Here is an 18,740-nt window from a genome sequence, read left to right as displayed (position 1 = left end):
AGGAAATATTACTGCAATAATCCATAAAATATTTTAATTATCCAAAAGAATCGATATTTCTGCTTAATGTTTCTTTGCATTACAGTGGATTCTGGTTAATTGGGCCATTGGTTAATTGGGGGCACCACTTATTTGTAACATCTCTTAAAAACAAAAACTAATTGAGAAAATAGCCTAGATTCCCTTCATTTATTTGGGACACTTCATCACTTAATTGGGACAGCAGACCGTTGCCGAGCAGTTTCTAACTAGCATCAGTCACAGGTGCTTGTGTGGCCATTAGACACTATGCCATGCTTAGAACGAACAGTTTTTAAATTGTGTGTGTGTGTGTGTGTGTGCATGCGCGCGCGTGCACACACGTGTTCAAAAAGCAGTGAATTTTGTCACTGATAGACGGTGAGAAATGAGCCGTAAGACAATTCAGAACTGTTTTGCTCACTGTATTTTCAAGTATTCAGATTTGGAAATGCAAGAATCGGCTGGGAGTGATGAAATGAAATGATTTCACTACTTCAACAAGATAGGAACTATGAAGAATTTAGTTATTGACAATCATCTTGAATGTTTTCTTTGGTCACTGCTGGACTCTAAGTAGCTGCTGGCATGTGACAGCAGACACACCTCAGTACACCCCTTCAATAGGCAGGCTAAACCAGGTGAGGGTAGCCAGCAGGTCTCATGCCCAGGTAAGATAGTGACATGCCTATCCAGGCATGCGAAGTCAGTTCCAGAGGTCGGGGCGAATGATACCTACAGTGAGAAGCAATGGCCAGGAAGGCGATTCTGCAACACTATGTGGAGAGCAAAGGTCGTGACGAGGTACAGAAGATATCATGGTCATCCACTCCAACTAGGGAAGACCCAGTTGAGACGTCCACTCACACAACTGAACCCGGACTCCCAAGGTCGTCTGAGAGTGGAACTGCCCCAGTACTACAGCTTTTCCCACATAGGTGGGAAAAAATTCTCCCACAGAGGTTTCCTGTCACTGTCGGATACGATGGACAACCAGTAGCAGTATTGGTAGTGTTCTAATTTGTTATGTATTTCATTTAAATACATAATTTGTTACTCAGTTAAAAGGTAATTTGTCTTTTTTATATCTTTTTAACTCTTTCTATGAAACTTTGGCTAAACTGGCCCCAATGTGTCCCAATTAACTGGAATCCACTGTACTCCCTCTTTGCTTCGAAATTTGAATGGAGAATTCAGCATGTATTCTTGAAAATGCTGCTTTCAATAAAAATATATATTAAATACATCTTTAATTATTAATAACTGTGAACTACATTCTCCACAATAACACATCACATTACAAATTAAAATACAAATAGGTACAGGTTATAATTTCTATTGTTGATATAAAATTCCAGTTTCTCAATTTACCATTATGTGTAATCTGCCCTTTGGCTTTTTGAAATAATGAGATTTACACATTCACAGCACAAAGCAAAGCAAGCATAAGGAAATATTAAACAGCAGAATTATGAAACTATACCTTAGTGATTGACTTTATAATTAAGGAACTTCACCTATAAACTTCATGTGGAATGCATCATTGTAGCAAAGGTACAGAAGCACTTATTTCTTCAGGTATTCTTAAGAAATTGCCTTCAATGAGGAATTACAACCAAAGGCCTACAAATGAATTGTTCAGAAAATAAATGCAATCACAATCTATCATTGAAAATCTTGTTGACCAGTTCCACTGATCAAGCAGGGTGAGCTGTAAAACATCAATCAAAATGATATTTCCAATTAGCATTACATACATAAAAACAATTATAAACACAAAAGATTCTGCAGATGCTGGAAACCTTGAACACACTAAATGCTGGAGTCAGACAGAAGCTATGGAGGGGAATAAACCCTATCCCTTTTAGGGCAGCAGGAGGATGGGCTGAGGGCAGATGTGGAAGAATGAAGGAGATGCAGATCAGGGCAACGTTGATGGTAGTGCAAGGGAAACCCTATTCATAGAAAAAGAAGGATATTTCAGATGTTTTAGAATGGAAAGCCTCATCCTGAGAACCCTGTGGTTCCCCTTGTCCTTACCTACCTCCCCACGAGTCTCCATATCGAGCACATCATTCTCTGTAACTTTCGCCATCTACAATAGGATCCTACTGTAAAGCACATTTTTCCCTCTCCCCACACTGCTTTCTGTAGGGATTACTCTCTACGTGACCCCCTTGTCTCTCCCCACTGATCTTCCTGGCAGGACAAGCCCACACCTGCCCCAAACACCTCCTTCCTCACCGCTATTCAGGACCTCAAACAGTTCTTCTAGGTGAGGTGACACTTCACTTGCAAATCTATTGGAGTTAACTACTGTATCCAGTGCTTCCGGGGCTTCTGGTGTAGCCTCCTCTACATCATTAAGACCCGACATAGATTTAGGGACCTCTTTGTCAAGCACATTTGCTCAGACTACCACAAAAGGTGAGATTTCCTAGTGGCCGCCCATTTCAATTTGACTTCCCATTCCCATTCTGACATGGCAGCCCATGTTGTACCCTAGTGCCATGATGAGGGCACAGTCATGTTGGAGGAGCAACACCTCATTTTCCATTTGGACGGATTCCAACCTGATGCCATGAACATTGATTCTTCTAACACCCAGTAACTATTACCCTCTACTCCTTCTTTCTTTTTCTATTCCCCATTCAGTTTCCCCTCCAACCCCTTCTCTTCTCCTCACCTGCCTATCACCTCCCTCTGATGTCCCTCCTCCTTTCCTTTCTCTCATGGTCCACTGTCCTCTCCTATCTGTTTCTTCTTTAGTCATTTACCTCTTCCAACTATCACCTTCTATCTTCTTACTTCATACCCCTCTCCCACCAATCCTCCCACACACCTGGTTCTACCTATCACCTGCCAGCTTGTACTCTTTCTCCTTCCCCAATCCTCTTATCCTGGCTTCTGTCCCATTTCCACTCCTGACGAAGGGTCACAGCTCAAAATGTTGACTGTTTATTCCCCTCCATAAATACTGCCTGATTTGCTGAGTTCCTCCAGCATTTTGTGTGTGTTAAATAAAAAAAAATACTTTTCAGGAATAGTTTTCTTCAAAATACACTAAATACTCCAGGAATTAAATCTACCTTAAATGAATTAGTGGTGACTATAAATTTGCCAACATAATCATTTTCATGTTTAATCTTTGCATTGTATAATTTATTTTTTTGCCCAAAAAGTCTTTTATTTTTTAATGAATTATATTTTTTTTTGTTTTTCTCCATTTCACTGAGTTTCATAACATACAGTATATATGGAACTAGACTTAATAATCTTCCTTTTGCCTTTTTAATTCCAATTAGAAATTGTGTGCTCTAACCCAGGGGTCGCCAACCTTATTTGCATCGTGGACTGATTTAATATTGACAATATTCTTGCGGACTGGACGGCGGGGGGGTGGGGGGTGTTCAAGTTCAACAGTACGTGACAGGGAATGGGGAAAGGTGCAGCTGACTCATATCATTTCATATTGTTTCCTCGCGGCCCAGTAGCACATACTTTGTGGCCCGGTGGTTGGGGACCACTGCTCTGACTAAGCACTTTTTTAAGTTGCTACAAGAATCCCAGACCAATATGAAGCAACCCAGAAGGAGGTTGAAAAATAAAAGCATTCATTGTGCTTAATGGTTTCGATTTTGGATTTGTAATAATGGCAAAACTGTGAGCATTCAGTTTTGTTACTCTATGAAGCTGACAATGGTTCATGGAGAACACAATGACAGTAGATAAGCAGAGAAATTCAGAACTTATTGTCACCAGTAACAGCGCATCAATGGATGTGCAAACCAAGTCTTCAAAGGTGGGAGTCTTACTGACAAAGAAATATGACTTCTGAAAAATTGTCAAGCTTGAAATCCTTGGAAAACTCCTGCTGAACAAGGTGCAATAGAACTGTTCATGTTGTGTGAAGGTATGTTTCATGTAAAACAACATTCTATTCTGTATTCCCTCAGAATAAAATTTTGAAAAAATGCAATATTTCAGCTTCTACCTCAACATTATGTGTACATTCCAATTTTTATTTCAATCTCGAAGACATTACAAGAGTTGCTTCAATTTAGATTTCATTTCTGGAATTGGTGGTGGTGGAAGTAATCAGCTGTTGAATACACTTGATGACACTGGCCAAACATTTCAAGTTTTATGACTTATTTTCAATTTAAGTTCCATAAGATTGTCTTGCTGAACAAGATGCAACAAAACTGTTAGTTCCAGAAATTTCCTACACCTGATGAAATGTTTAAACCACTATCCAATGACTGCAAAATCCAGACCAATCTTCAACTTCAACTGCAAACCTCAAATCCAACCCTGTCCATTTTTAAGATTATTTACTCCTCTTGTACCTCCTTTGTACTCTGTTGACTTACTGTTCTCCAATTGCATTACAGTACTGCAGTCCTGGAGAAGAGCAATGAACTGAATTGATAACCAGCTGTTGAGTATGTTCTAGCTCTCTGGAAATATATCTAAAATTCTGATTCATATTGTTGGTGAAACTATTAAAAGTCTTATGATTTAGGACAGGTAAAAATTGTAGGTTTGACAGCAGGACTTTAAGGAAGAGTTTCGGTGGAACAGCCCAAATTTATCACCAAGAAGAGCAACAGGAATGTGAAATACTTAATAGATGTAAGGTAAATTGAAATGGAGAGAGAAAGATGAAAAAAATACTCGGGTGTTCAAACCAGTAGCAGTTCAACTTGTTTCCAATAGCCAAAAATTAAAAAGAACAGAGAAATTAACTGAATAATTAGGCAACTTAAATAATGTGCTGAATTTATGAGAGAGCATGCAATCTGAAATACAAAATGAAAAAAATCAGCACATTTTCCAAGAATAAGGATTCTACATTTGAGGGGGCATAATTTTACGTATTGAGCAAGTCTTGGAATTTTACTAGATAAGGAACGGGAAAAAATGGGTAACACTATACAGTTTGTACAAATTGATTTTTTTAAGTATGCTGCTTGCACTTAATGGAGTAATTTATTTTTGGCCTGGTTCTGCACAACCTTCAATTTAACCATCATGAAACTACAAAGAAAAAAGACTGCTCTTCCTATAGTACTGCAATATATACGAAGATTTTAATTCAAGCATGCGCACTTCTCTTCGCCTATACGATGTAATAATTGTGGGTTTAATCAACAATTAAATCTCAGTCTGAATGAAACATCTCCTAATTTGATGTGACAGTTATAATAGAGGCTTAAATGATTAGATCTATAATCATCTGAAATTACCCATTACAGCCACATAGTCCAAGCAAAGCAAAAAAGAAATATTTTCATGATTCATCAAAGATCGTAAAATCCTTCTCAGAAAATAAGCTGTTATAATAAGTGCAGCTGTAGTTCGCTTTGAGAGCTCATAGGGAACTGGATTGAGATTAGCAAAAGCTGTTCACTTTGGACCCCTGAAGTCTGGAAAGAGGTGCCATTTCTAACCAATTAATTTGACCTGCTTCAATATTAGTCTCCCTGATGTGAAAACTGACTGATAATTTCTCTCCTAGATCTCAAAACTTTCTTCTCTCCCAAGAATTACTCTTGCAAATACACACTTACTCCCAATGTTTGGGAGTTGGACTGTGCCCAGTAAGCGAACAGAAGCATGAGAGGAGGTGATGATTTCACTTAGGCCCCCTGTTAAAGATTTAAAAAGCATGCTTTGTGACAAATTTTTGGAGTGGACTGTGCCCAAGCAGTAATCAGGTTTCATTAGAAAGGTCAAATAAAGATAAGGCTGTTGTGCAACTGGGAAACTGTTGGATTGGCTTTGGCTCATCAGGCTTGGGTGAGATAAATATCTGGTAAATTTCTTCTTCTTAATTCTCCATTCTTCATCTGTTGGGGCTCCAGGGACAGTGTTTTGTTCTATGTGTGAGATGTGAGAATTCTGCAAAGACCTCCAGCTCCCTGGATAACCATATCTACACTAGATATACCGAGCGGCATAGAAACCGTGCCTCAGAAACCGTGATAACCAGAGCTGCAGCTCGATGACCTTTGGCTCATACAGGAAACTCAGACAGAAGTTAAAGGAAAGTTGTCACCACTAGGTTGCGGGAGGCGGGTAAATGGGTGACTGTCAGGAGAAGGAAGGGCAATGGCCAGCCAGTGCAGAGTACCCCTGTGGGCATTCCCCTCAATAATAAGTATACCACTTTGGATACTGTTGAGGGAGACAACCTACCAGAGGGCAACCGGGCCTCTGGTTGAGAAGAGAAGAATGATGAAGAGGACCGGAGTAGAGATAGGAGATTCCATAGTTAGAGGACTAGAGACAAGATTCTGTGTATGTGATAAACACACCTGGATGGTATAGCCTCAAGATTTTGGGAGAGTAAATTTAGGATGGAAATGAGGAGGAACTGCTTTTCCCAAAGAGCGGTGAATCTGTGGAATTCTCTGCCCAATGAAGCAGTGGAGGCTACTTCAGTAAATATATTTAAGACAAGGTTGGATAAATTTTTGCATAATAGAAGAATTAAGAGTTATGAGGAAAAGTCAGGTAGGTGGAGATGAGTCCATGGTCAGAGCAACCATGATCTTATTGGATGATGGAGCAGGCTTGAGGGGTCACAGGGCCTACTCCTGCTCTTATTTCTTATGTTCTTGTGCTCTTCTGTTGCCTCCCCAGTGCCAAGGTCAGGGATGTCTTGGATCAGGTCCACATTATTCTAAAGGGAGAGGGTGAGCAGCCAGAAGTCTTGGTGCATATTGGCACCAATGACATAAGTATGAAAAGTGAGGAGATCCTGAAGAGAAGTTTTAGGTAGCTAAGTAGAAAGCTGAAAAGGTAAAAGGATCCTTAGGGGAAGTAATCCAGTGGAATAAAGGGAATTACAGAGGCATGAGAGAGCAACTGGAAGGAAACACTTGCAGGGATGATGGAAGAGCAGCAATGGCTGGAGCTGCTAAGAGCAATTCAAAAGGCGCAGGATAGTTACATCCGAAGAAGTATTCTAAACGCAGGATGATACAACCATGGCTGACAAGAAAAGTCAAAGCCAATCTGTCATTCTGGAAGAAGTTGGTGCCAGCAAACAACACCACCAAAGGCAACATCCTCCAGATGGTTCACAAAACTACTTCGTTCACTTCTCTTATGTCTTCTTTTTCTTTCAAATATGATTCAGCTACTGTTGGAGCCTGTGATATATAGTTCAGTGCCTGTGATCTACATTTTGGTGCTGCGTTTTCAGGCAGATTGAGTAATCTTGCATTTTCCTGTCCCCATTAGGAATCTGTGAGCCTTCAGGCGAAACGTGCAGACACAACAGAAGTGTTGCCGCGCAGGTCCAGCGAAGATTTTTAAGAAGCAGGAAGTTTTTCAAGGGGCAAACACAAGGAAATCTGCAGATGCTGGAAATTCAAGCAACACACACCAAATGCTGGTGGAACACAGCAGGCCAGGCAGCATCTATAGGAAGAAGCACAGTCGACGTTTCGGGCTGAGATCCTTCGTCAGGACTAACTGAAAGAAGAGATAGTATCTTACTATCTCTTCTTTCAGTTAGTCCTGACGAGGGGTCTCGGCCTGAAACGTCGCCTGTACCTCTTCCTAGAGATGCTGCCTGGCCTGCTGCATTCACCAGCAACTTTGATGTGTGTTGCTTGATCCTCCATTTTGAGTATTGTTTGGGGGAGGGGACCCACCTGGGGGAAGCAACAGTGCCTCTGGCACTGAGTCTGGCTCTGTAGTTCAGAAGGGTAGGGAACTGAATAGGATGGCACTAGTAATAGGGTTCTCTATAGTTAGGGGGACAGATAGACGATTCTGTGGACATGAAAAGGAAACACGGATGGTAGTTTGCCTCCCTGGTGCCAGGGTCCTCAATGTTTCAGGTGCTTCTCCCTCCTTTTCTTTCTTCCATGGCCTTCTGTCCTCTCCTATCAGACTCCCCCCTTCTCCAGCCCTGCATCTCTTTCACCAATCAACTTCCCAGTTCTTTACTTCACCCCTCCCTCTCCTGGTTTCACCTATCACCTTCTGTTTCTGCCTCTCCTCCCCCCACCATTTAACTCTACTCCTCATCTTTTTTTTCCAGTCCTGCTGAAGGGTCACAGCCTGAAAAGTCAACTGTACTCTTTTTCCATCGATCCTGCCTGACCTGCTGAGCTCCTCCAGCATTTTGTGTGTGTTGCTTGGATTTTCAGCAACTGCAGATTTTCTCTTGATTGCAAAAAGATACAGGTCTGGCTTTGCAACATCATTCTTGCCCTTCCTTTTCATGTGATAGTTTCTTTTCCCCTATTCTCCTCACTTGCATACCTTCTGAATCCTTTCTCTGTCCTTTCCTTTGTGTATCCCTCCTATGTTTTATCCGTCTTACCTTTTTCTTTGTGTGCAATGTTTCCATTCTCCATTATAGTCTTGCTTATTTTTCTTTCAGTTTCATGTTTCTCTTCACTTTTCAGATGGAGGCAAACATTCAGTTCTGTAAATGAAAAGACAATGTTTGTCAGCCTGCAATTAAACTGTTCTCTAAGCTATTAAGAACTTCTCAGGGAAAATAGGAGCATTAACCAGGATAAACAATTGATCAGGTATCAAATGAGCAATAAAACCAGCAGGCAAACTGAAAGGCCACAGATTGCATGAATTGGCAGGTGGCAAATTTTCAGGGAAAATAGGAGGAAGTGCCGGGAAGCCAGGTACGAATCACTTCTGGATAACTGCACTGAGTTTTTCTCCTGTTTAGTTGGCCAGCTAGCAAGCAACTTATGAACAGTGTAGAGACTAACAACCCTTCAAATCCGAATGTAAAAAATAGTACACTTCAGATAGTAGAGTGTCTCAATGAGCTTCAAAGAACATTTTAAAACAAAAACTGACAGAGACTACTGAAAAGGTATCAAGGCAGGTGACCAACAGCTTGGTCAAAAAGGTAGGTCTTAAAGATCACATTAAAGGAGAAATGACAGTTAAATATGGTGAAGTCCAGAGAGATAACTTCAAAGTTTGAGAAATTAAGCAGTTGAAAACGTGACTGTCAATGAAAATCAGGGATGCACAAGTTGTCTGGTGAGAAGGTCCCACAGTGTTGGAGGGCTGACAGTGATGAGGACATAAGAATTCACAGGAGAATTTGAAGATACAAATGATCAGTTTAAGATGAAGGTGTACAAAGATCAAGAGCCAATTTAGATCAATAAACATTGACAAACACACAGAGTTAAAAATGGTTCTTGGTCAAGAAGTCTGCAAGTCAGGAATTATGCAAACAGGCAAAAAAAAATCTGATGCTGCAACATAGCAAAGCAGCTGAGGTGCATTCAGGCAAGAAACGCATTAGTGACACAGGAGGGTAAACAGGATAAGCAAGCCAGGATCCATTTAATTATCCATTTGAGTGCAACACTGCAACTATCATAAGGAAGGGAAACACAGAAAAGTTGAGCTTGAAAGGTCTTGGAGGATGTCAACTTCAATGTTAGGGTGAAACTCAAGACAGGAATACATAGGTCAACAACCATCAACGACCTGACTGTAGAATTAACATCAGGATTTAAGCCCAGACAGAAATATTGAAGACCTTCAGCTAATGGTGCAAACAAAAAACATGTAATTTTAAATAGTTTCACTTTTCCTCTTTTTTTTTGTTATCAATACCAACTTAAGTGTATACTTTCTGCCCTGAATTAAAGATAAATGTGATATTACCGAACAACTTCCACAAATTCTAAACTTGGGAATTACAGTATTGTGTGGGGAAAAAGTGGGCAACTTTCTGATTTTTTTTTGTTTCTCCCAGACTCATTGCTATAAAAGATATCCTACCATTTTAAAGAATGCCCTGAATCCCAGGTGAAGGTCATTATTTTCTATATAAACGAACATCACTGTATTTCCTCTCCTGTCTTAAAATAGTCATTCATCATTTGTTTCTATTTCTTAACATTTATTGTATTCTTTCTGTCTTTCAGTAATTTTGCCAAATACTGTCTGGGCTAATTGCATTTTTGAAATTTTACCAATAGCTCCTTTCTAACAGGTAATTTATACCAAACCAAAAGAAACACCAGCCAAGCCAATTCTCTCAAGCATACATTCATTAAAACTAACCTATTTTTCTCTTGTCATAAGAAGAAGTAATTTATAAGCTTACTTTAACATATCCATTGGAGTCCTTGTGTAATACAAGTTGTCATCATGCCCTCATGCCCTCTACAGTCAAAATAAATCATGTAGAAGAAACTAAATGCTTCCCATGTTGACAAAAGGAAGTTTTCAGAAGTCACTGAATGAATCAAGATACCCACTAGAGAGCCATTATGAAAGACAGAGATCTTTCTCTGTATCTATTCATCTATCTCTCTTACATACACAGACATACACATATATATAAAAAATACTAGAGGTGATTGATAAGTTCGTGGCCTAAGGTAGAAGGATACAGCTCTCGTTACATGCACGTGCAGTTCAACTCTTTGAGTGAAAATGCAGAACGTTTGAAGTTAGTAACTCAGCTCCTTCTACTTTAGGCCAGAAACTTATCAATCACCCCTGCTGTGGACCACTTCTGGAGGTCCAAGACACCGACTTCTACAAAGAAGGGATCCATATGCTCCACGCTGGACTAAGTGTGTAAATGTAGGAAACATAAATGTGCTAGGTTTTCTAAAATTGACTCCTTCTACCTTAGCCCACGAACTTATCAATCACCCCTCGTAACAATATAACTGCTGCCATAAAACTAAACACAGGAATACAGAAAAGAAATTGGTCTACATAAATGTTGAAGCTGTAATCAGCTGGGATTTATCCAGAGTGATGCATCAGTTCAGCAATAAGGTAGTGCAACGTTGCCAAAAATGTCATTCTTTACCATTACTATCTGTAAGTGCTGGGCTTCTTACCAAAAAGTAACCATAATTACTTTTCAAACTCAAAACGAGTAAGAAATCTAAAACTGCAGGAGCTAGAAAACGGAAACAAAAACAATGCCGTAAATGCTCAGCTTTCAAAAAAACAGGTAATCATTTTAGGTTCAAGCCATTCAAGCTGTAGTGAACAGGGGTTGATAAGGCACTAAACATATTCAAATCTGCATGCCCTATTACTATTAAGAAAATAATGGTCGGCAATATTAAAGCTTGCTCAGCAAAATAACATTCACCATATTTGAGGATTGTCAGAGCCTCAAACCATAGTTTATTTTCTCTTCTCCTGATGACTCAAAATTAGACTAGTCTTATTGCGATGTAGCAGTCAGAATTACAGCCATACTCAGGAGCTTGAATGTGGACGTATATAGACAGATCTGTCAGAGGTGTTCAGCCAATGACAAACATCTGTTTTTGAATGAGTAGAATTTTGGATTTTCAATCCAGATAGTTTCCATTTTAAACACAAATCTTTGTAAACTTAAATAAAATGCAGGAGCAGGCCACAGAAACCTTTGTCTTTGCTTCACTATTTAGTAAGATCATGGGTGATCTTATGGTTCATTATAATTCCATTTTCAAAGCTGATTCACAGAATACCCAGTGCCTCTGTGCCCAGGATGCTTAATGCTATTAGGAAATTTATCAATTTAAATGCATTGGTCAAGTAACACCACTTCACCTCTGGTGTCATAATCAAACAATCAAGAGCAAATTATTTTCAACATTCAAACCAGAATATTGTTAGGCCATGAAGACCCTGTCAGAAGTGACAATAGAAGCAGAATGGTAAACATATTTCAAGAGAGGAGTGGCTAAGTCTTTGAAGGTGATGTGTTTAATAAGGTATATGGTTAGGACACTAAATGGGATTGAGTGGCAGCTCTTTGAGACAACTAGAAGTTGTTTTTGACAAAATACCCCTATACTCTGTAATAAAATTTTATATTCATAAACTAAATAATGATACAAAATATATGCTTAAGACAAAAAATAATTAGACTGAACAATGAGCACGATGATAGACTTTGTTGAGGCTTAGCTTCAAGGCAGTTGAAGAAGTATGAATGTTAATTATACTGTATATGTTATGGATCCCAAATGTTAAATATTTTATGATTATCTTTAAATTAACTCATAACTGTAATAATTGGAATGTGTTATCTCTTTGAGGAATGTTAATAAAAAGCACAATGTAATTTATTTCTATTCATGCATTTAACCTTGTTCACTATCCAATACAAATGTATGTAAATGGAGTACAAATTTGCATGTTTTTATAACATGCCTAACACAAAACTACACATACTTTATACTTTATTGTCGCCAAACAATTGGTACTAGAACGTACAATCATCACAGCGATATTTGATTCTGTGCTTCCCACTCCCTGGATTACAGATATTAAATATTAAAAATATTTTAAAATAGTTAAAATTAGTAAATATTAAAAATTTAAATTATAAATCATAAATAGAAAATAGAAAAATGGAAAGTAAGGTAGTGCAAAAAAACCGAGAGGCAGGTCCAGATATTTGCAGGGTACGGTCCAGATCCGGGTCAGGATCCGTTCAGCAGTCTTATCACAGTTGGAAAGAAGCTGTTCCCAAATCTGGCCGTACGAGTCTTCAAGCTCCTGAGCCTTCTCCCGGAGGGAAGAGGGACGAAAAGTGTGTTGGCTGGGTGGGTCGTGTCCTTGATTATCCTGGCAGCACTGCTCTGACAGCATGCAATGTAAAGTGAGTCCAAGGACGGAAGATTGGTTTGTGTGATGTGCTGCGCCGTGTTCACGATATTCTGCAGCTTCTTCCGGTCTTGGACAGGACAACCTCCATACCAGGTTGTGATGCGCCCTAGAAGAATGCTTTCTACGGTGCATCTATAAAAATTAGTGAGGGTTTTAGGGGACAGGCCAAATTTCTTTAGTTTCCTCAGGAAGTAAAGGCGCTGGTGGGCCTTCTTGGCAGTGAACTCTGCTTGGTTGGACCAAGTCAGGTCATTTGTGATATTGACCTCGAGGAACTTAAAGCTTTTGACCTGTTCCACTTGCGCACCACCGATGTAAATTGGGTCGTGTGGTCCGTTACTCCTTCTGAAATCAACAACCAATTCCTTCGTCTTGCTGACGTTGAGGGATAGGTTATTGTCTTCGCACCATGCCACCAGGTTCTTAATTTCCTCTCTGTACTCAAACTCACCATTACCAGAGATACAGCCTACAATTGTTGTGTCATCAGCAAACTTATATATTGAGTTTGATGGAAACTTGGCTACACAATCATGGGTGTACAGTGAGTACAGCAGGGGGCTGAGTACACAGCTTTGTGGGGCACCGGTGCTCAGAGTGATTGTAGAGGAGAACTTGTCCCCTATTTTTACAGCCTGGGTCCTGTCTGTGAGGAAGTTGAAGATCCAGCTGCAGATCTGAGTGCTAAGGCCCAGGTTCCGGAGCTTAGGAATCAGTTTATTTGGAATGATGGTATTAAAGGCAGAGCTGTAGCCGAAGAAAAGGAGCCTTACGTATGTGTCTTTATTCTCCAGGTGTTCTAAGGAGGAATGTAGGGCCAGAGAGACAGCATCTGCCGTTGACCTGTTGCTCCAGTAGGCAAATTGCAAAGCCTCAAGGTTGACCGGTAGGCTGTGGTTGCTGTGTGCCATAACAATCGCTCGAAGCACTTCATAGCAATTGATGTCAGAACCACAGGTCGATAGTCATTCAGGCATGCCACCTTGCTCTTCTTCGGCACTGGGATTATCGTTGTCTTCTTAACACATGAGGGGATCTTAGACTGAGGCAAGGAGCAGTTGAAGATGTCAGCAAACACTCCAGCTAGCTCGCTTGCACAGGCCCGGAGAACCCGTCCTGTGACATAAAGCACTTGACAACATGTACTAAGTTGATTCACTTTTTGTGGAAAAGGGAAAGAAAACTATTGTACAGGATCAGCATTAAATAAAATCCCTGTAAGAAACATTTCTGTGGTATAAGCTACCACACATAAACAGAAACAGAACGCCTCTGATTTACCATAAACCTTAAAGCTAATTGTAATTCACCATCTATTCTGAATGGCTTTGAAAGACCTATATATTTTTAAAGATTTTTTTCTCCATTTCACTTTCAAGGTTTCTGGAGTGCTTTATAGCCAGCTCAACTTTGTAAGTGTAATCAGTATTGTAAAGTCAAAAATGAAACAGTTGATTTTCACCTATAAACCACAATGTGATTCTGACCAGATAACCCTTTTTTTTTGAGTGTGGAACATTGGCTAAGACATGAGTAAAAATTTCATTTTCAAAACAGCACCAAAGGATCTTTTATGTTGATCTGGGGGAGCTGGTGAGACAAGAACTTAACATCTTATCCCAAAAATGATAACTTCACAGAAGGATCTATGTAAAACACCAGTTAAGAAAAACCACATTTTAAACAAACTTATAATGAAAATTTATGAACACAATGGGGTATATTAAAGGCTGAAACATTGTATCACATTACAAGGCTTGTGATTCATGTTATTATGTGCACCAATATATTTTCATTTATTTTACTAATTATGGTGCTCTTGAAAGGTAAACAATACTTTGTATATTGTGCTCTATTGCAATTCAAAATGCAGGATTGAAACACAAATATGTGGCAGTGTATTGCACATCAAAAAATAGTGAAGAAGGGCAAGAAAAGTTGTTACATTGTTTTTCTGGATATAACACAAAGTTGCAAACTGTGATCTATGGCAGCCATATCAATTGAAATTTTTGCAAATGTTTATAAGTTACCAGTTGTTTACATAGAATATAACAAAGTACAAATGGCCCCTATTACGCCGGAGTTGTGCTCCTAGAAAACTGTGCGTGCTGTGACTTTACATAAATTAAAGACGCATGTCTGTGCATGCATCAAAAAAATGAGGGTTGGAAAAAAATGACAAACATAACCTGTGAGAGCAAACTTTATTCTGTATCTCCGAATTTTTGGTCAAGATTTATGCCTTCCATAGGGACGAATTGCCATTATCTGTAATGTAAGCGGTCACCCATACATCAAAAGACATCTGCAGCAGTCATGAAGCCAATTTAAATCAATTCCCTCAACCTGCACTTAAGCTCTCACAGAAACCATGCAGCTGGGAAGTGATTCAGCCAAAGTTGGAATACTCACATTGACTTAGTCAACAAACAATTTCAGAATAATTATGTGTTAACTCTAAATGCTAAGCACAGGACATATCATATTTATTTTCCAATACCTGATACTGGACAAAGAAACATTCTCCAATACAAGCTCTTCATACTAAAGTTTGCAAAATAATTCCCCATGCTTCAGCAAGTTAATTAAGTTCAACTATCAATCAGAAATTCCAAGGTCTGTGAGACTGACGGCAGGGGAGCTTTGTTGCCTTGGTTGTAGGAGTTAACTGTGACACTGACATAAAGCAATTTTGAAAAATCTTCCCTCCATTAAGACGGCAGCTCACTCAGACGCAGCTGCCAGTACAGATTCACTCAAAGGTGCATCTGTTCATCTTGTGTTTTATTTTATGACCGTAAGTCCTTGCTGGATTCTAACAATATCAAGTGCTGCAGGAATATCCCATCAGCAAATTGTTCAATAGCAATGGAGTTGGACTCATTGCTTATCACTGTTGTGTCGTCGCCTGGATTTGTTGCATACCATTGTGCCGAGACGGTGCGCGATCCAACAAAGGGAGTGAGTGATTATATTGAATGTTTTTATTGGGATCTCAAGACCCTTCTGGACATTGATAACATAGAATACTGCAAGTCTAGTTCACTGGTTCAATGGCAAGACCAACGGTGGGAGAGTTGTATTACCTCAGTTGTAACAATGACTAGGCCTTAGCCACACGGTCACCTCAGCCACAGCGGCCTGTGGCAGTTGCCCAGGGAAGAGAGCTAGGCATGCGAGAATCCGTGCTGGGTTGAGGCTGGACTTTCCTGTCGGTGCCTTGCTCCAGTGTTCACTCAATGCTCCTCTCCAGTGTTCCTCCTGGTGGAATTTAATTTGGATTTTTTTGACACTGATCAACAGATAAAGGATCTTTCATGTCTAAGTGAAAACAGATCTCTACAAAATGATCTAAATTAATTACAATTATAAAACACAAAATAATTGATTGCATAAGTATTCACCCCCTTTAATATGGTACCCAATTCACTACTGATGCAGCCAATTGGTTTTAGAAGTCACATAATTAGTTAAGTGGAGATCTGGTTTTGGAGACTTGTGTGCAGTCGAGGTGTTTCAACTGATTGTAGTAAAAATACACCTGTATCTGAAAGGTCCAACTGCTGGTGAGTGAGTATCCTGACAAAAATTACACCATGAAGACAAAAGAACACTCCAAGCAACTCTGTGAAAAGGTTATTGAAAAGCACAAGTCAGGAGATGGATACAAGAAAAATGTCAAGTCACTGAATATTCCCTGGGAGTGCAGTTAAGTCAATCATCAACAAATGGAAAGCACAACTGAAAACCTGCTTAGAGCAGGCCGTCCTCAAAAATTGAGTGACTGTGCAAGAAGGGGACTACTGAGGGAGGCCACCAAGAGACCTATGACAACTCTGGAGGAACTACAAGCTTCGGTGGCTGAGATGGGACAGACTGTACATACAACAACTGTTGCCCAGGTGCTTCACCAGTCACAGCTTTATGGGAGAGTGGTAAAGAGAAAGCCACTGTTGAAAAAAGCTTACATGAAACCTTGGCTAGACCTTGCCAGAAGGCATGTGGGAGACTCTAAAGTCAGCTGGAAGAAGGTTCCATGGTCTGATGAAATAAAAACTGAGCTTTTTGGCATCAGACTAAACGTTATGTTTGGCGTCAGACAAACACCGCACATCATCAAAAACACACCATCCCTACCATGAAGAATGGTGGTGGCCGCATCATGCTGTGGGAATACTTCACTGCAACAGGCCCTGGAAGGCTTGTGAAGGTGGAGGGTAAAATGAATGCAACAAAATACAGGGAAATCCTGGAGGAGGACCTGATGTAGTCTGCTAGAAAACTCTGACTTGGCAGAAAATTTGTTTTTCAGCAAGACAATGACCCCAAGCGTAAAGTCAAAGGTACACAGGAAAGGCTTAAAAACAGCAAAGTTAATGTACTGGAGTGGCCAAGTCAGAGTCCAGACCTCAATCCAATTGAGAATTGGTGGCTGGACTTGAAAAGGACTGTTCACTCATGATCTATTGACAGTGTCTATGACAGCAGATTATTTGTTGCTTTCTTACTGACATTTAAAATGTCTATGAGCGGGGAATACAACTGTTGATTTCAGGAATAAATGTTTGACTGGTTGACACTCTAAAGTGAAGTGTGCTGCAGATTCCACGGCTTGTTCCTCCAAGGACCTTTTTTTTTAATTTCAGTTCAAAATTCGAAGTAAATTTATTATCAAAGTACATACACGTCACCATATACAACAACCCTGAGATTTGTTTTCTTGTGGGCACCCTCAGTAAATCCAAGAAACATAATAGAATCAATGAAAGTCCGCAACCAACAGGACAGAGAAACAACCAATGTGCAAAAAACAACATAAAGAAACAATAATAATAATAAATAAATAAGCAATAAATATTGACAACATGAGATTAGGAGTTCTTGAGAGTGAGTGCATAGGTTGTGGGGACAGAACAGTGATGGGACAAGTGAAGCTCAGTGAAGTTATCCCCAGTGGTTCAAGAGCCTGATGGTTGAGATAATAACTGTTCCTGAACCTGGTGGTGTGAGTCCTGATGCTCCTTTACCTTCTTCCTGATGACAACAGCGAGAAGAGAGCATGGCCTGTGTGGTGAGGGTCCTTGATAATGGATGCTGCTTTCCTACAACAGTGCTCTGTGTAGACGTGCTCAATGGTGGGAAGGGCACAATGAAACAAGCAAGAAATGCAGAAAATGTAGGGCATGTCTGAGACATCTGCTGACCAACTCCTCTCCTATTTTCTTGTCAAAGCTTCTGAAGAATCACTTCTATGGAGACAGTATTCCAAGGAGGTTGAAGCAAATGCTTCAGTCGTTTCTTTGCTAGATGAACAGTGTCATTGTTGAATTGTTGGATATTAGTACAGCCTCCTCTTCTCAGCAGCCAGTCAATTCAACACCACCAATGATGCCCAGATATGGTAGGATTGCAGTTCTATAAAATAATACGATCCAAATTGGATCTATTTATTGTGACATCACTCAGCTATCAACTGCATGCATGCAATCAAGTGGAGCAGCTTCACTGGGTTGGCACGTTATTTTTATATGCCTGATGCTATTCTCAGAATAGCCTTTTGTGCTCCACATTGAACTAGGGATCATTCCCTGACTTCATATTAATCATAGAGAGTGGGTCTACATATCTGTTACTGCTGATGGTCCACAGTGCATCATGAATGTCCAGTTTTGAGCTGGCAGATTTATTCAGAGTCTATCCTATTTAATATGTTTGTAGTGCACTCATACATGTCGGGTGTCCTTAGCGTTGTTATTCCAGGTAAGTAAACACCCAGAAGACCAAGGAGATCATTGTGGACTTCAGGCATGTTAGCAGCCACACTCACATCCCCATCTACATCAATGGAGCTGTAGTGGAGCGTGTATCAAGCTTCAAATTCCTTGGTGTCCACATTTCCGAGGATCTCACCTGGTCCCTGAACTCCTCCATCCTGATCAAAAAGGCGCAACAGTGCCTTTATTTCCTGCAGAGCATCAAGAAAGCTCACCTCTGTCCCAGGATACTGTCAGACTTTCACCGCTGTACCACTGAGAGCATGCTCACCAACTGCATCTCAGTGTGGTAAGGCAATT

At 40.1% G+C, this 18,740-nt stretch overlaps 1 protein-coding gene across 5 annotated transcripts in view; it reads right to left on the bottom strand.

The window, feature by feature from the left end:
- LOC140199090 (rho guanine nucleotide exchange factor TIAM1-like) overlaps positions 1–18,740 on the bottom strand; it is a 299,957-nt gene that overhangs the window by 210,900 nt on the left and 70,317 nt on the right. For 3 of the 5 annotated variants that reach the window (XM_072260579.1, XM_072260578.1, XM_072260581.1), the window contains one exon: positions 8,363–8,467. In XM_072260579.1, the coding sequence (XP_072116680.1) occupies positions 8,363–8,389 (27 nt within the window). In that variant the 5' untranslated portion in view covers positions 8,390–8,467. Of the gene's footprint in view, positions 1–1,501; positions 1,642–8,362; positions 8,468–15,752; positions 15,928–18,740 lie in introns of all 5 variants that reach the window. The other 2 variants (XM_072260580.1, XM_072260582.1) reach the window with 2 other exon arrangements.

This window comes from Mobula birostris, chromosome 6 (genome assembly GCF_030028105.1).
Source record: "Mobula birostris isolate sMobBir1 chromosome 6, sMobBir1.hap1, whole genome shotgun sequence".
Lineage (NCBI taxonomy): Eukaryota > Metazoa > Chordata > Chondrichthyes > Myliobatiformes > Myliobatidae > Mobula > Mobula birostris.
This window is presented reverse-complemented; position numbering and strand designations above follow the sequence as displayed.